Source organism: Sorex fumeus, unplaced genomic scaffold, assembly GCF_029834395.1.
Source record: "Sorex fumeus unplaced genomic scaffold, SorFum_2.1 ptg000009l, whole genome shotgun sequence".
Lineage (NCBI taxonomy): Eukaryota > Metazoa > Chordata > Mammalia > Eulipotyphla > Soricidae > Sorex > Sorex fumeus.
Window position 1 is genome coordinate 6535363 of NW_026606066.1, and position 15708 is coordinate 6551070.

General features: G+C 43.5%; 1 protein-coding gene across 1 annotated transcript; it reads left to right on the forward strand.

The window, feature by feature from the left end:
* The first annotated feature begins 13037 nt into the window (after positions 1-13037).
* Positions 13038-15208, forward strand: TEX51 (testis expressed 51). Its single transcript, XM_056110439.1, has 5 exons — positions 13038-13236; positions 13340-13414; positions 13548-13637; positions 13943-14023; positions 15129-15208. The coding sequence occupies exons 1-5, from the start codon at positions 13038-13040 to the stop codon at positions 15206-15208; spliced, it is 525 nt and encodes a 174-aa protein (XP_055966414.1).
* The last annotated feature ends 500 nt before the right edge of the window (positions 15209-15708 follow it).

The following is a 15708-nucleotide window of genomic DNA, read 5'->3' on the forward strand; positions in this document are numbered from 1 at the left end:
CAGTTTGTAGATGACAGACAATAGGCAGATTGGGCGATAGTTGCCAATGTCGTGGATGTCTCCCTTCTTGTATAGTAGTACAGTCCTGCTGGTTTTCCATTGGGATGGAACCTTGCATTCAGACAGGTAGCGTGTGAAGAGCCGAGCCAGTGTATTGATGAGTACTGATGGTAAGTTCTTCAGGTGTTCAGGTCTGATCTTGTCTGGGCCAGGTGCTCTTTGTTTCTTTACCGACGAGATGGCATGTTGGATTTCGGAAGGGAGAACATTGGGAATGACATATCCATCATGTGGAATGTGGTATGTGGGCAAGTGGATGTGGCTATTAAAGAGATCTGAGTAGAAGTCATGAATAATCTTCTCCATTGCCCTTCTGGAAGATGTTATAGATCCATCATGATGTCGGAGGGCAGTCATCTTGGTCTTGTAGTTGGTGAAGGACAGGCGGGCATTACGAATGCTTTTCCCAGCTTCTGCCGCATTTACCAGTACTGCTGCTCTCCTGTTTTTGAGGTCATCCTTGATGGCTTCTCTGCATTGTTTTGCCAGTTTGGATGTTCGCTTGTGGTTGCCTCAGGCATGTACCAAGCCACGTTGGCGAATAAGTTCAAGAGTGTTCGAAGAAAGGCGGTTTTTTGTGGTTATCTCTCTCTTGGCATTCCTCGCACAATCATGGAGGTGCTGAATCATTCGATCGTATTCCTCATCAATGTTGTCAATGACGGCATCTTCCCATGTTGCTGCAACAGAGCCAAAGAGCTCCCAGTTGGTGGTTGTTCTGGGAGTCTTCTTCTTAAACCTTGCATTCTTTTCTCCTCGTTCTGTGAGGTAGAATTTTGCACGAAGAAGACTGTGGTCTGATCCCGTTTGGAATTTTGGGACAACAGCAACATCCGTTAGGCAAAACCGCCGATTGAATATGATGTGGTCTATTTCATTGTGGAACTGTCCATCGGGAGACTCCCATGTCCAACGTTTAGATTCAGCCTTTTGGAATCATCAGGGAGATGCAGATCAAAACAACAATGAGATATCATTTCACACCACAAAGACTGGCCCACAATCAAAAGAACAAAAGCAACCTGTGTTGACACGGATGTGGCGAGAAAGGGACCCTCCTTCACTGCTGGTGGGAATGCCAACTAGTTCAACCCTTTCAGAAAACAGTATGGACGATTCTCAAAAAATTAGAAATTGAGCTCCCATTTGACCCAGCAATACCACTCCTAGGAATATACCCTGGAGAGGCAAAAATGTATAGTCGAAGTGACATCTGCACTTGTTTGTTCATTGCAGCACTGTTTACAATAGCTAGAATATGGAAAAAACCTGAGTGGCCAAGAACAGATGACTGGTTAAAGAAACTTTGGTACATCTACACAATGGAGTACTATGTAGGAGTTAGAAAAAAATGAAGTCATAAAATTTACATGCAAGTGGTACTACATGGAAAATATCATGCTAAGCGAAATGAGTCAGAAAGAGAGGGACATACATAGAAAGATTGCATTCATCTGGGTAACATAAAGTAACAAAGTAAGAGACTAACACCCAAGAACAGCTGTGATAAATACCAGGTTGTTCACTCCATGGCTTAGAGTGAACAAGCTAGGGGAAAAGGCAGCTCAGATAGAGAAGGGAAGCACCAAATAAAGGATGTTGGGAAGATCCACCCAGGATGGGAGATGCATGCTGAAAGTAGTCTACAGACCGAACATGATTGCCACCCAATGTCTCTTCTGCAGACCACAGCACCCAAAAGGAGAGATAGAACAAAAGGGAGTGCCCTGCCACAGAGGCAGGGTGGGATGGGGGGTGGGAGGTGGGAGGGGTACTGGGATTGGTGGGGGTGGAGAATGGGCACTGGTGCTGGGATAGGTGCTCGATCATTGTATAACTGAAACCAAAGCACAACAACTTTTAAGTCTACAACTGTACCTCATGGTGTTTCACTAATAAAACAAAAAACAAAAAACAAACAAACAAAAAAAAGACACACTTTCCTGCATACCAAGTTACTTTTGGTAAAAAGAAATGTTACTTTTGTCCTCATAGGTTACAGTGGCCACTGTGGAGATAAGAATATCAGAGGTTTGGTGTGGAAGAGTGGAAAAGGCACAAAACAGATACCATAACCCCACCGTGGATACTCTGAATCGATCCGCCTGGTACACTGCTTTGCCAGAAGTTACATCATTAACCAAACCCACAGCCCTATAGAATCCCTGAAAGGATTTGATTGCAGTAGGAAAGCTAAAGAGTGGGAAGGAACTTGGCCAGGAAGGACAAGAGCCAGGAATGGCATCTGGCAGGTATCTGATACCTCAACTAGGCCCCAACATTCCAGGAAGGCAGAAAATTGGCGCCCCTGCAACCTACCCCCCTATCTTCTCCCTACACACACTTCTCATGCCTTCTGACTAATGAATAAGCCAATGAACCAATGAGCCAAATAAAAATTTATTGCATTGGATGCTTGTTGAGAGCCTGTTCTAGTTAATATTAAGAAAGTTCTTGTCCTGGGGACGTGTTGTCTAAAGGCTGGTTTATAGAAACCATTGTCTTGGGGTTATACTATCTAAGGGCTGGCTTTCTTGTCTTTCTAGCCGTCTCTTTCCTTGTTCTTATGGCAGAACATGTTGCTAAGGTATATCAATATATAACCAAGGAAAATATCAGTGGTCACGGTCACGGTCCTCCCGTTGTTCATCAATTTGCTCGAGCGGGCCCAGTAACGTCTCCTTCGTGAGGCTTGTTGTTACTGTGTTTGGCATATTGAATACGTCACAGGTAGCTTGCCAGACTCTGCCATGCGGGCGAGATACTCTTGGTAGCTTGCCAGGCTCTCCGAGAGGGGCGGAGGAATTGAACTCGGGTCGGCCATGTTGGCTGCATGCAAGGCAAACGCCCTACCCGCTGTGCTATCGCTCTGGCCCTAAATATCAGTGAAATAATGTAATTATAGAAAAACATCATTGACATCTAGAAACCCGGTACATTCTAAACTTACATTTCCTGAACATTCCTGTATATTTTTCCAATGTATGCTTCCTTCTAGAGACCTATAAAAATCTGTTGATTTTTCAATAAGGACGCTGCAGGAGTATTGCTTGTCTAGCCTTTCTTACCCAGTTGTCCAGCTTGTCCAGCTCTCCTTATCCTTCTCTCTTCACTTCAGGGACCCTGTTCGACTTAGTTGCATAGGACACAGCAGATGCTGGCGTCATGCTTTGCAATTTACATAAGCTGTGACCACTCTTTGCCTGCCCAGCAAGTCTTCATGGAGCATCACCTTTCCTCAGGAATGGTGGGCAGCTCTCCAGTCCATCACCTTTGTGGAGATCTTAGCATGGCCCAAGAAAAGCAGTTGGTGTATCATAAGGAACGTTTTGCAGAAGTATGGGAAAGGTTGCATACTGCATGTGACACTGATGGAGCCTGGAAAATTCACCCAGAAGTCAGGTGCCAGGGTTTCTTCTTCGTGGTGAAGCTTCTTCTTGGCATTGGAAGAATTCCCTCTAGGATCCAGCCTCTAGTGGGACCTTTCACAGGCTTCAATGCTAAAGAGATCACTATTTGTTCTAGCCCCAGAAAGATAAGTTTTTGGCAACCTGCTGGTGTAAATGCTTACATAGCTCTCTCAGATGCAAATGCTAGTAATACTCTGCTCCAAGGATCTATGTTGGATAATCCTTCAGTAAAACGTGTACCCTAACATGCACATGCAAACACTTATGTGTGTTCATGTGTGCATGTGTGCCTGAGTGTGTGTGTGTGTGTGTGTTTATTCTCATATGCACTTGCAAGTATGCCAGGCATATGCTGCATGACTGTGCAGCTTACAACAGGAGAAAATCCAATAGATCCAAAAGCACTTGTGTCTGTGGTACCTCCTGTTTTCCAATGATGCCAAGAAGCTCCTTTGAAGTGTCAGCCCTGAGTAACCTATAACACCAGTCTCTGGAGAATTACCACTGTTTGTGCAAGTCTGAAGGTAATCTGTACTTTGAGAAAATTCTATATGGTGCCCTGCACACATATTACAGTGCTCAGAATTCATTAAATATAAGTATTTATATGGCTTGCCATTGTTCGCAACTGCATTCAAGTGCATCTGAGTTCTTCCAAAAAGGCAAAGGGTGTCAAAAGAATTGAGACCTTCCTGTTAAGCACTTTACACTCAAGTCTTACTAACTTGCCACCAGATGATACTCTAAGTATCCCTATTTTAAATACATGGAAACTGAGGCTCAGGATCATGAAGAAGCTGAGCTGAGAAGGAAATGCCTGAGCAAAGTTTCAATGCTTGATCCATCTGGGTGAAAATGGTAAGCACATTTCTTCCCTCCTCATTTCCACAGGGTTTACAGTAAATCAACTGCCATCTTAACACCATAAATCTTACTTCCCAGTTGGTGAATTGCAGTGGTCACAGCATCTATTCACTGGGTGGTCTGGCTAGGGGAGGTGTGGTCAATTCATAATCAGAACCCACTTGGAGGCCTAAATCAATATCCATGCACAATCACAGGACTAAGAAACTTCAGACAAGAGCAGATGACTCCACTTTGGTTTCTGCCCTGACTGGCCCCCTAAGTATCCTGCCAAAGTCCAGTGCAGCAAATCCTTCCATGTGTATTGTGCTCTTCAGAGATCCTGCATCCTATATGTCTCTAATTATATAAAATTTTAGGGTCAAGTTATAGCTTATCTCTGCTCCAGGAGTGTTGACCAGAAAAACTCCAGAGTATAAGGACCAACTTTTCCAGAGGCTTTTAGATTCATATGTTGGCAACTAGAGTGAAACATCTCCAAGGATAGTCTCATCTGGAACTGTTGGCAAGAGTGCCTCTTCAAATGAAGGGGATTTCTCCCAGTCTAATGGCTGTGTTCTATAAAGGTGTATTTCAATAGATCACATCAGGAAAGAAAGTATTCCAACAGAATTCACAGGACTCTACGGTCATTTCTGAAATGGTACTGGATGTCTCAGTACCTGCATCACACTCAATTCATGATAGAGTTACTAGATTCAGCCTGGATCAAAGGAATGTAATTCCTCCTCTGATTGGTGGTGAGTGGTTAGTTCCCATTGCTGAAGAGTATATGGGTGGGAAATAAGTCTTCTAACTCCTTTAGAAAATAACCCCCACTATACCATAAAAGAGAAGAAGTGTGATTAGATTGAGGACGTCCATGATTAGGTGGAATCATCTCATGCCTTAGTCTTCTCTAAAGGAACTAATATCCCATTTTGAAACTGCAGTGAGGCCCATCAACACCAGTGAGCATAAGTGGAATTGGCAAAAGTCATTCTTTGTCACATTCATCTTAGAGTTCAGATCCCTCTTCTAGGGTGACCACATAATTTCATACTAGGAATCTTATAAGGAAAAGATTTTTGTAAAAAACAAAAAGAAATTAGAGATTTCTCTCCAAAGGGTTACTGCAAATCATCAGGAGACAGTCAGTCTTACATCTTAGAATCACACCCAAGCCTTATAACACAGAAATTCTGCTTTGGCCTTTGGCTGAACAAGAAACCCCATTTTCCTTTCTTCTCTGGGATAATGATACCATCCAAGTTCTCACAGTGGCAATAAGAAGAGTTCTGATGTCTACCTGGGGAGCAAGAACTCTGAATCCAAAATAGGAATAGAAGGCTAAGATCATGGTATATGGGGAGGAGCAGAAGGAAATATAATCCATAAGAAGGATCAAACATTCCAGGTCAACAACACCCAAAAGGAGAGAGAGAACACAGGGGATTGCCCTGCCACAGAGGCGGGGGGGGGGGGGGGGGGGGATGGGGGGTTGGGGTGGGGGGGATATTATCCATGGTGGTGGAAAATGGGCACTGGTGGAGGGATGGGTATCTGATCATTGTATAATCAAGCCCAAGTACAAAAAATTGTAAATCTACAAAAAAAAAAAACATTCCAGGTCAGAGGCATGGACTATACTCACAGCCATGAGTATCTCAAGGAGATATACCTTGAGGATTGTGCCCACTGTTCATAAGTAAAAGGTGAGACCACACCAAAAGGAGATGACCCATCAAGAGTTAGAAAGTGATATAATTGCTACCCGATATTCTTTTATTTCTTCTCTCTTTAAAAAAGATTTTACTTTAATTGAATCACCAGAAGATATATAGTTGCAAAGTTGTTAATAATTGAGCTTCAGTCATAAAATGTTCCAGCACCAATCCCTTACTAGTGCATATTTCCTGCCACCAGTGTCCCCATTTTTCTCCTGCCCTCTAAGGAAAACACTTTCTCTCTCTTTGTCTCTCTCTCTCTCTCTGTGTCTCTGTCTCTGTCTCTCTCTTCCTCTCACTCCCTCTCTCTCATTTTCCTTTTAGGCACTCGGGTTTGCAATACTGTTACTGAAAGAGTATCATGCATATCACTTTATCTCCTTTTAGCACTCAGTTCTTGTCCAGAGTGGCCATTTCCAACTCTCATTGTCATAGTGGTCCCTTCTCTGTCCTAACTACACTCTCCCGCCCATTTTTTTCTGACAACCTTCCTACCATGGAACAGTCCTTTCAGATCCCCCTTGTTTCTACTGTCTTTGGGTGTTGCATGCTATTTTTTTTATATCCCACAAATGAATGAAATTATTCTATGTATGTCCCTCTTCCTCTGACTGATTTCACTCAGTATGATACTCTCCATGCTCATCCATGTATAAGCAAGTTTCATGATTTTATTTTCCCTAAAAGCTGTGTGGTATTCCGTTGAGTAGATGTACTATAGATACTTTATCCACTCATCTGTTCTTGGGCACTCGGGGTGTTCTTAGATTCTGGCTACTGTGAACAGAACTGCAATGCATATGGGAGTGTATATGGCTTTTCTGCATTATGTTTCAGGACCACTAAAGTCTTTTCTCAAAAGAGGTACAGCTGGGTCATATAGAAGATCAATTTCTAGTGTTTTGAGTAATGTCCACATTGTTTTCCAGAGAGGCTTGACTAATTGACATTCCCATCAGATATTGCAGTGAACGAGAGTCCTTTTCTCTCCTCATCCATGCCAGCACTGGTTGTTCTTTTTGGTATGTGCCAGCCTCTATGTTGTGAGATGGTATCTCATTGCTGCTTTGATTTGCATCCCCTAAAAACTAGTGACGTAGAGCCCTTTCTCATGTGTCTTTTGGCCATTTGATTACTTGATATTTAAAAGCTAGGTTGGTTAAGGTCTAAAGGAAACACAGTTTCTGCTGGATTCTAATGGTATCTTAAAGCAAAAAGAGGAAATATGTCTCAAGTTTTGGCATGTATATGACAACCTGACAGAAAACATAAATATGACATGATACAAACTAGAGAATGGAAAACCACTGTGAGATGGGAAAACCTGAGTAAGTGTGGTGAGCACAAGAATAGAACTTCGTGACAAAAAGGAGAAAACTTCCAGATAAACAGAGTGACTGTGGAATGATTGTAGTGATCTGAATTTGAACATTCATCAGATTCTATTCTGGTTATCAGCTCACTCCTCACGGTAGGAAAGCATCCTGTTTAATGGTACACAGATTCCTATTTAAGGTTACACCTAATTCTAGCTCTTCTCTATTCTCTAGGAGCAGTAGAGAAATGGTTAGAAGCCTCTTGCCTGCAGATATTCTGGTTGTGGTCCTTGATGTGAAAACAAAGTCTTTGCTGAGCAGCATGGATAAATGGCAGCATGTCCTATGGATGTTTGACCTTGTCTGTTTCAATACCAAAGGGCCACAGCTGTAACCTTTCCCAGAAGAAGAATCTCACTTTGAATTCCTCCCAATTCCAGTCAAAATCCTTTTGATGGTCATTAAAATTACATGAGTGGCTTCATGCAAGTTTAATGTGCTCTACCAACAAATTCTGCAGGAGAAATCCCCCCAGGCTTCCCCATTGATCATTCTAAGTAGATACAACAAAGCATTTCAAGACACAAGATTTAACCGGAAAGAAAATGGAATGAATATTTCATTTATGATAGGTCATCTGGAGAGCAATTTTTTTATAATTTTTTCATTAAAAAAATCAAACAAATAATCCAATTTCTTGTAAAGGCATTGACCAGTCAGATACCAACCTCTTGGATTTATCAAACGTCCTTTCAACCAAGCTTCCTTCTACAACTGGACAGGATTTACAGGTCAGTAACCTCTAGGTAGTTTTGCTACCAAAGCTAGTTACTTGGTCCTGTGCTTTGTTAAGGGATGTGACTCTGTAATATTTTACTTGTCACTTGATTTCTCACTGCTGTCCTGTTTCAGGTGTGATTTCTTACACCTAAAAATGAAAAACCTTTTGCTCAGAACTTGTAATGTCTCAGTACCCTCCAAGAGATCCAAATGTGTTACAAAGCTTGGATCTAGGTGAATTTGAGCCACAATGTTAATGAATAAGGAAGACTGTGGGTGCTTTTGTTGTAAAATGAGTAAGCTGGTAAGCCATGATCCTTGGTTGCCAGTGGGCTGTAACCTCTATATTCTAGAAACTTCTGAGACAGGAGGGTCTTTGCTACTTAGGGAGAACCTGTCACAAAACTTTATGTTAAGGAGATTACTCAGGTTGGGGGATAAAGGACATGGCCTTTACCTATGAGGAATGTGCTAAGTTTTGGTAGCTACTGTCAAGATTGCATTTTAGCAATAATGCCAACAACTTACATTCCTAATAAAGGTCATGGGGAGGAACAATTTCCTAGCACAAATTTGTAACTATTTAGAGTAAGGGGCTGGAGCAATAGCACAGCGATAGGGCATTTGCCTTGCACGCAGCCAACATGGCCTACCCGAGTTCGATTCCTCTGCCCCTCTCGGAGAGCCCAGCAAGCTACCGAGAGTATCTCGCCCGCACGGCAGAGCCTGGCAAGCTCCCCGTGACGTATTCGATATGCCAGACACAGTAACAACAAAGTCTCCAATGGAGACGTTACTGGGCCCGCTCGAGCAAATCGATGATCAACAGGAGGGCCTTTACTTACTTTACTTAGGGTAAGGAAATTACTTTTGACAACATTAAAATTTTAAACAGTGGGTCTGAGATACGACTCAATGGATCGTAAGCATGTTTTGCACATAAAAGGCCCAAATTCCATTCCCAACACTGCATGAGATTCCCCTGAGCACTTCTACAAGTGACCACTGAGTACTGTAGCAGTTCTCGAGCACTTCTGGTTATGACCCAAAACTAATAATAATAACAACAATAAAATTCCAAGGATATAATTAGTGGAGTTGTGGTAGTCAAAATTCTAATACAGTTATCCAAATTCTGTGTACTCCCATGGAGTCTACACCCAGTAAATTTTCTCTCCTTGTGCATGAGAACAGGAGAAGTTCAATTCTGTCAGAAGATTCAATCTTTCTAACTTTGTGAAACCCTGAATAAACAACACAGCTAGACAGTGACCAAGCTTCTGACCAATACACACCAAGAAATGACACATGAGTGCTGTTTTAGGCTTTTAAATTTGTAACAATTCAGTCACTGTCACTGTCCTCCCATTGTTCATCAATTTTCTTGAGCAGGCCCAGTAACGTTTCCATTGTGAGACTTTGTTGTTACTGTGTTTGGCATATTGAATACGTCACGGGTAGCTTGCCAGGCTTTGCCATGAGGGCGAGGTACCCTCGGTAGCTTACCGGGCTCTCCGAGAGAGGTGGAGGAATTCGAACTCAGCTCGGCCATGTTGGCTGTGTGCAAGGCAAATGCCCTACCCGCTGTGCTATCGCTCCAGCCCAACAATTCGGTATACAAAAATAATAACTAATATGTGGGGAACTCTGTACTGGGAAGGGAGAAAGGAAGGTATCAGACCCCAAATTTGCCAGTGCCAGAGGGTATTCAGCTTCCAAACTCTGTCCTGCCAAAGGGCGAGAGATAGTTTGGGGGAAAGGGCAAACAAAATGTGACTAAGGCATAAAATCAGATTCTAGGATAGAAACTGAGAGATTTAGGATTGGGATGAGGTTTGGCCTTGTAAGAAGAGTTGATATCAGTCTTCACACCAGATAAGCTGCCTAGTGTGTCTGTGTCCCAGTGGCTAAACTCCCAGATGGATGTGATCTCAGCATCAAGAAGAAGCTTCTGATGTCCCATGATGTCTAGAAGTAGAAAAAGCTGCCTTTATTATTTAGAATCCTAGTCAATTACAAGTTTAAAATGTACAGCTGAATTAAATTAGATACAAAGGGATAAATCAGGACAAGCAAGCAGAGATTATAAAACTAATAGGCCAAGAGCATTCCAACAACAGGAAATGGGTTGAATTAACACATTCTCCAGTCCCTCAGACCCTGTGACTTTAATTTGCATGTCAATTTAGAGAATCAAACAACCTCAGCACAGGATGCTACACTTGTGAAAGTCAACTGAGATGATATTGAGCCAGGGTGGGTCCACTCTGACCACTTCCCCTACAAACCAAAAGCCCAAGTCTTAAAGTTTACTACTTTCAGTTTGAGAAAAGACTAATCCTGCCAGGAAAATCATAAGAGAGTCAATGAGACCAAAGCAAATTAGTAAAGGGACCCAACAACTAGAATGAGTAAACTTCGGCCACCCCACCCTGAACTTTCTCGGGATGAACCTAATGTTTAGACTATTATCAGTATGGGGCTTTCCTGCACAGTCATTAGAATTCTCAGTGTGGGGCAGGGTCAGATTCTCTATCTCTGACTGTTTTAGCAATATATTTTTAAGGAATTTGCTCATGGAGTTGAAACATGTTCTTCAGCAGCTTTCTAAGTAATAGGGGCCCATTTTAATCATGCCCCACTAAACCACCATCCTTGACTGGTGTTGTGACTGAGCATCCTGTTCTGAGATGGAAAGATTATTGCCCCACTATGAAAACACTATTCTGTTGTCCACTGCTATCTTGTGCTGCTCTTGAGAAATATGAAGACAACCTGGTCACTGGTCCACTGAGAAGAAACATAGTCTGTTTCTTCTCAGATCCTGGATGATGTTTTTCTCATCCTAAGCATTAGAGGTCTTTCTCATTGTGCCCTTTCAGTCTGGAAAGTCACATTTTTCCCATCTTAAATTTGTTTCCAAGATGATATTAGTGAATTCACTTTTACTTTGTCCCCAGACACACATCAGATTGGGCAACCTGAGAAGCAATGGAACAGGAAGAGGCGAATATCTTAGATGACAACCTGAAGCTTTTATCACCTCCCCCAAGCATCAATAGAAAGAACAACGGTTTTTCCAGGCTTGATTACAGAGAATGAGTATCTTCACTTCCAGGAGGATTTTCTCCATTGCACAAAAGGAGAGTAGTTTCCTTAAGCCTGAAATTGTGCAGAGCCAGAGGGAGAGCATTAGCTCTACTGTGTTCATTATCCCCCTCTCACTTCAGAGCTATTTCTCTGACAAACTTTTTTTTTGCGGGCGGGGGCGGTGATGTTGTTGTTTTTAGGAATGTACCACTCCAGACCATGCTCAGGGTTTACACCTGATTCCACTCAGGGATAACTCCTGGCATTGCTCAGGGAACCATCTGTGTAATGCCAAAATTTGAACTCAGATCGGCAAAGTGTAAGACAAGAGTCCTACTCACTGTACTCTCTCTCCAGCCTACCAGCAACATTTTCTGTCTATCTTCCACACCCATCTCCCTAGAAGTTGAAGTCCCACCGAACTTCATGATGAATAATTTGCTTCCCTCTATTCTCTCTCTTCTTCCATTCTGAAATTTGGCTTAGTGATGTAATAGGCTACACAGATGATTTTTAACTGCATCTTTTCCTTTTCCCATCTCTGTTTATATACTTCTGCATGAAGATTTCCAAAACTCTATTTCCTGGAACATCAGTGGAATTTTTGAACTCATGCTATCACATTTTGAATAATTCTCATTCTCTGGCTTTGTTTTACCTGGCAGCAATGTTCATATCTATTTAATTGTAGATTTCTAAGTGTCCTTCTATTTCCACAGTGTATCTGCAGCCTTTTCCTAAAACTTCTAATTCTCACTGTGACTTTTGTCTCTTGTTCACTTTAGAATCAGTCTTCAAATGCCTGGTGACTTTTTGCTTCCCATAATTCAGTCTGAGACACTTAGAAACTGATTGAAAGTGTAAGGTGGAAGGGCAAAGCTTACCAGATGAGGGAAAACTGACAAGGATCCCAGTGGCTTTCCTTTTACCGAAGAGTAAGGACTTTGGTTTTCTACAGTGCACATGGCACATAAGAACTGTAGCCTTAAAGGTGACTTTGATCTGTGTATTTCCATACATGGTTTGGAACCATTTATATGCTTTGTCTATGGTGTAGAAGAAGGAGCTAGTTAAGCCCGTTGGGCTGATAAAGCACAGGGATCTCTGCCAATTTATACATCTCATTTGAAAAAAGATATATATTCCATAAGCTTCCCCGGGGCTGACCACTTCTAAGTGCATAAGAGCTTTACACAACTAATTCTATGGCATTCTCCTGGCCTGTAAAATGTCAGTCTTGATAAACTATTACAAACATAATCAATGCCTCCAGGAGAGCTGAGCACTACACTCAGGGCAGAAACATCTCCCTGATCCATGCAAGTAACTTCTCTGGAAATATCAGTCACTCCCTCATCAGAGGAAGAAACAGAGACCTCAGTTTGAAGCTGAAGCCACAATCTGTGCCTGGGTCTCATGTTACCCTGTAGCACTGTAGTACTGTCCTCTGGTTGTTCATCAACTTGCTCGAGTGGGCACCAGTAACGTCTCCATTGTGAGACTTGTTGTTACTGTTTTTTGCATATCGAATATGTCATGGGTAGCTTGCCAGGCATTGCCGTGTGGGCAGAATACTCTTGGTAGCTTGACAGGCTCTCCGAGAGGGGCAGAGGAATCCAACACGGGTCAACTGCGTGCAAAGCAAACACCCTAGCCACTGTGTTATCACTCCAGCCCCATGTTACCCTACAGGATGTATTTCTGTTATGTCAAAAGAATGTGGTTTCCTTGGAGACAAAGGTCAGTTGTTCCATGTGGAACTTCCAGACAGCTAGTTGGGGCACAGAAGGATGACCCCCAAGACCCCAAAGATGCTGCTTCTCCTGCTCAGCTGTCTCCTGCCTGCTGCTCAAGGGCAGAACTGCCTTCAGTGCTGGCCAGAACTGCCTGCTTTAATGGACTATGACCTGCAGATCCTATGGGGCACCCCAGGGCCACCCACAGACCTTTCCCAAAGCATTCACTCCCTGTTCCAAGAGAAAAGAGTCTTCCCCCATCCTTGGTATCTAGGTGAGGTACCATAAGGAGACCAGAACTTGGATCTGACCCTCTCACCAGGCCTGAGAGCTAACTTTCCTGACCACCCCTCCACTGTCTCACATTCTGTTTCTAGGACAGGATCATTTGGAGGAAGCAGCAGCCAAATTATTCAGTCACATAGCTACAGCCATTCAGAAGTTGCGAGATGGTGAGGATGTGGTCCCAGCCATGGCTCTTTGAAAAAAAACTGTTTGAACCCCCAACTTTGAGGAAGTCACCTCATTGATTCCACCTATACACAGTGCCTGATACTAGTGAGCTTTCCCTCCCACACCACCCAGATAAGCAGCAATTCATGAATGAGGTTAAGACGCAGAAGCGACTGTTTTCTGAGAAGCTGAGCCAGAGATCTGAGGATCTGAAGAAGAAGGGTGAGAGGTGGGGCTGCCTTTGTCCCGTGTCCAGCCCCAACCTTCCTCTAGACCCCAAGAGAACAGTTGAATCTCAGGCTCCCCTAGGAGCCCCTCCCTGCCCACCTTCTCCCAGTTCCATTTCCGGCTCAAGTCCCATCCCTCCAGATCCTGCCTGCCTCCCCAGCACCTCAATTTCTTTCCATCTCACCCTTCCCGGAAGCCTGCAACAATTCTTGTGGTAAGTATCTTTGGGGAGCAGGCCTAGGTGAGGGGTGAGGAATACCTAGGTCCCCTCTGAGGCACCTTATTGTCTTCTCTCACAGACCTATACAAAATGGAGGTCGTGGACTGTTCTAGCTGTAAGAAACACGTCCTCATCTGCAAAGATCCTACTATATGCCCAGGTTAGTCACCACAGATCCACCCACTCTCAAGCCTCCCCCTAACATTTCCCTAACCAATAGGACTGTAGAAGGTCCAGATAACTTCATCCTCTGTTCTGCCAAACACTTTTTGAACTCCTTCCTCATCAGTGAGGGTAGGACCTTCTCATACTTCTGGATTTCCACGTGTCCCTCTTCAGAGTCATGTGACTCTAGGACATGCTCCCTGGAGATATTTGGAATCCTCAAAGTCATAATGCCTGGAGACATGCCCAGACCTATCTCTATTAACCCTAAATAATCCTTTGGGGACCCCTAAACACAAGTGACCCCTCTCAAGTTCTCGACCTCTTGAACAAGCACTCAATGACCCATCATAGTTTATAGGTACCCACAAGTCCCCCAAATACTGTTAAATAAGTCTTAAAGGCAGTGTCATGTTTTCTTCCCAACATCTACCACTTATTTTTCCACGTCCTTATCCTCACCTCTAACCTGGTTTATGGCAGATCTTCTATCTGGCCTTCCAGTTCCTCCTCATCATTGTTTATTTCTATAACCAACCTTTCCAGGGAGTAAATCTACCTCCAAACATACTCTGTGAATAACCTTATTTGGTTCACATTTCCCCCAGAAAAAATCCACTCTCCTCAAGAGGTTTCATGTGTATCATTCCCTACCTCCCCAACTCCCCAGCCACACTGAGCTGCTGACACACTGAACACACAGGCTGCCCTTAAAAATTGTGTTCTCTGCCTGGAACGCAGCTTTGGCCCTTGACCAGTTGAACTGAACTCCAATTGGTCTTTCAAGGTCCACTTCAGCTTTGTTTCCTAAAAAGCTTTCTCTGACCAGGTCCCACCTTGCAAGGCTCATCAACCCTCCTCTGGCCTGTCCCATTACACTTTCCTGGGACACCACACCATAATTGGTTGCTTGTCTCCCTCCTAGAGAGCAGGGATCATGTCTCACTCGTCTCTAGATATATGTATGTACACTAAATAGGTACTTAGTGTTTGCAAATGAGTGACTGAATGAGCAAATAAAGGAATAGTGTGACCTTCTCACTTAGGCAAGATGGCCCTGATTGCTCCCCAAACATCTGGCTCCCCTTTTTCACCCCCAGCTGATACCCAAAGAACCTTCTTGTGGGCTGTAATTCTCAGCATTGTTCTGTCTCTGGTAATCATGGCTGTTGGTGGGTGAGTGACTTCTGCAAACCCTAGTGCCCCCAAAGGAAGATACACCTATTTCCTGACTGACTACCCCATCTCCACTTTGTTCCCTGGTCCAGACTATACATTTACTACTTTGAGAAGAAAAGAAAGAAAAGGGTAGAAGAGGTACTAGGAAAGGAGGCCCCCACTGGAATCTAGAGTTCCCACCAAGGGGGGGATCTGGATCTTCCTTAGGGGTTAACAAAGCCTCGGTTCAGGATTAGGACTCACAGGGGCCTCCTCTCAGTCCCACAGTGTCACCGTACAGCCGGAACTTAGAAAGTCTTCTCATCAGTACGACACGTCTCAAGATTCTCTCAACAGGGACTCTGGAAGCCGCATGTTTACTCCACCTGAACAAATGTCACGGGATCTTTCCAGAGGTTCATCTCTGGAATCCAGTGAATCTCGCTTCACTGACCCTTTTTGACTTAGGGTGCTAAGAGCTGCAAAGTTCTGTGGAGACCACAGAACTTCAGGAGACCACTG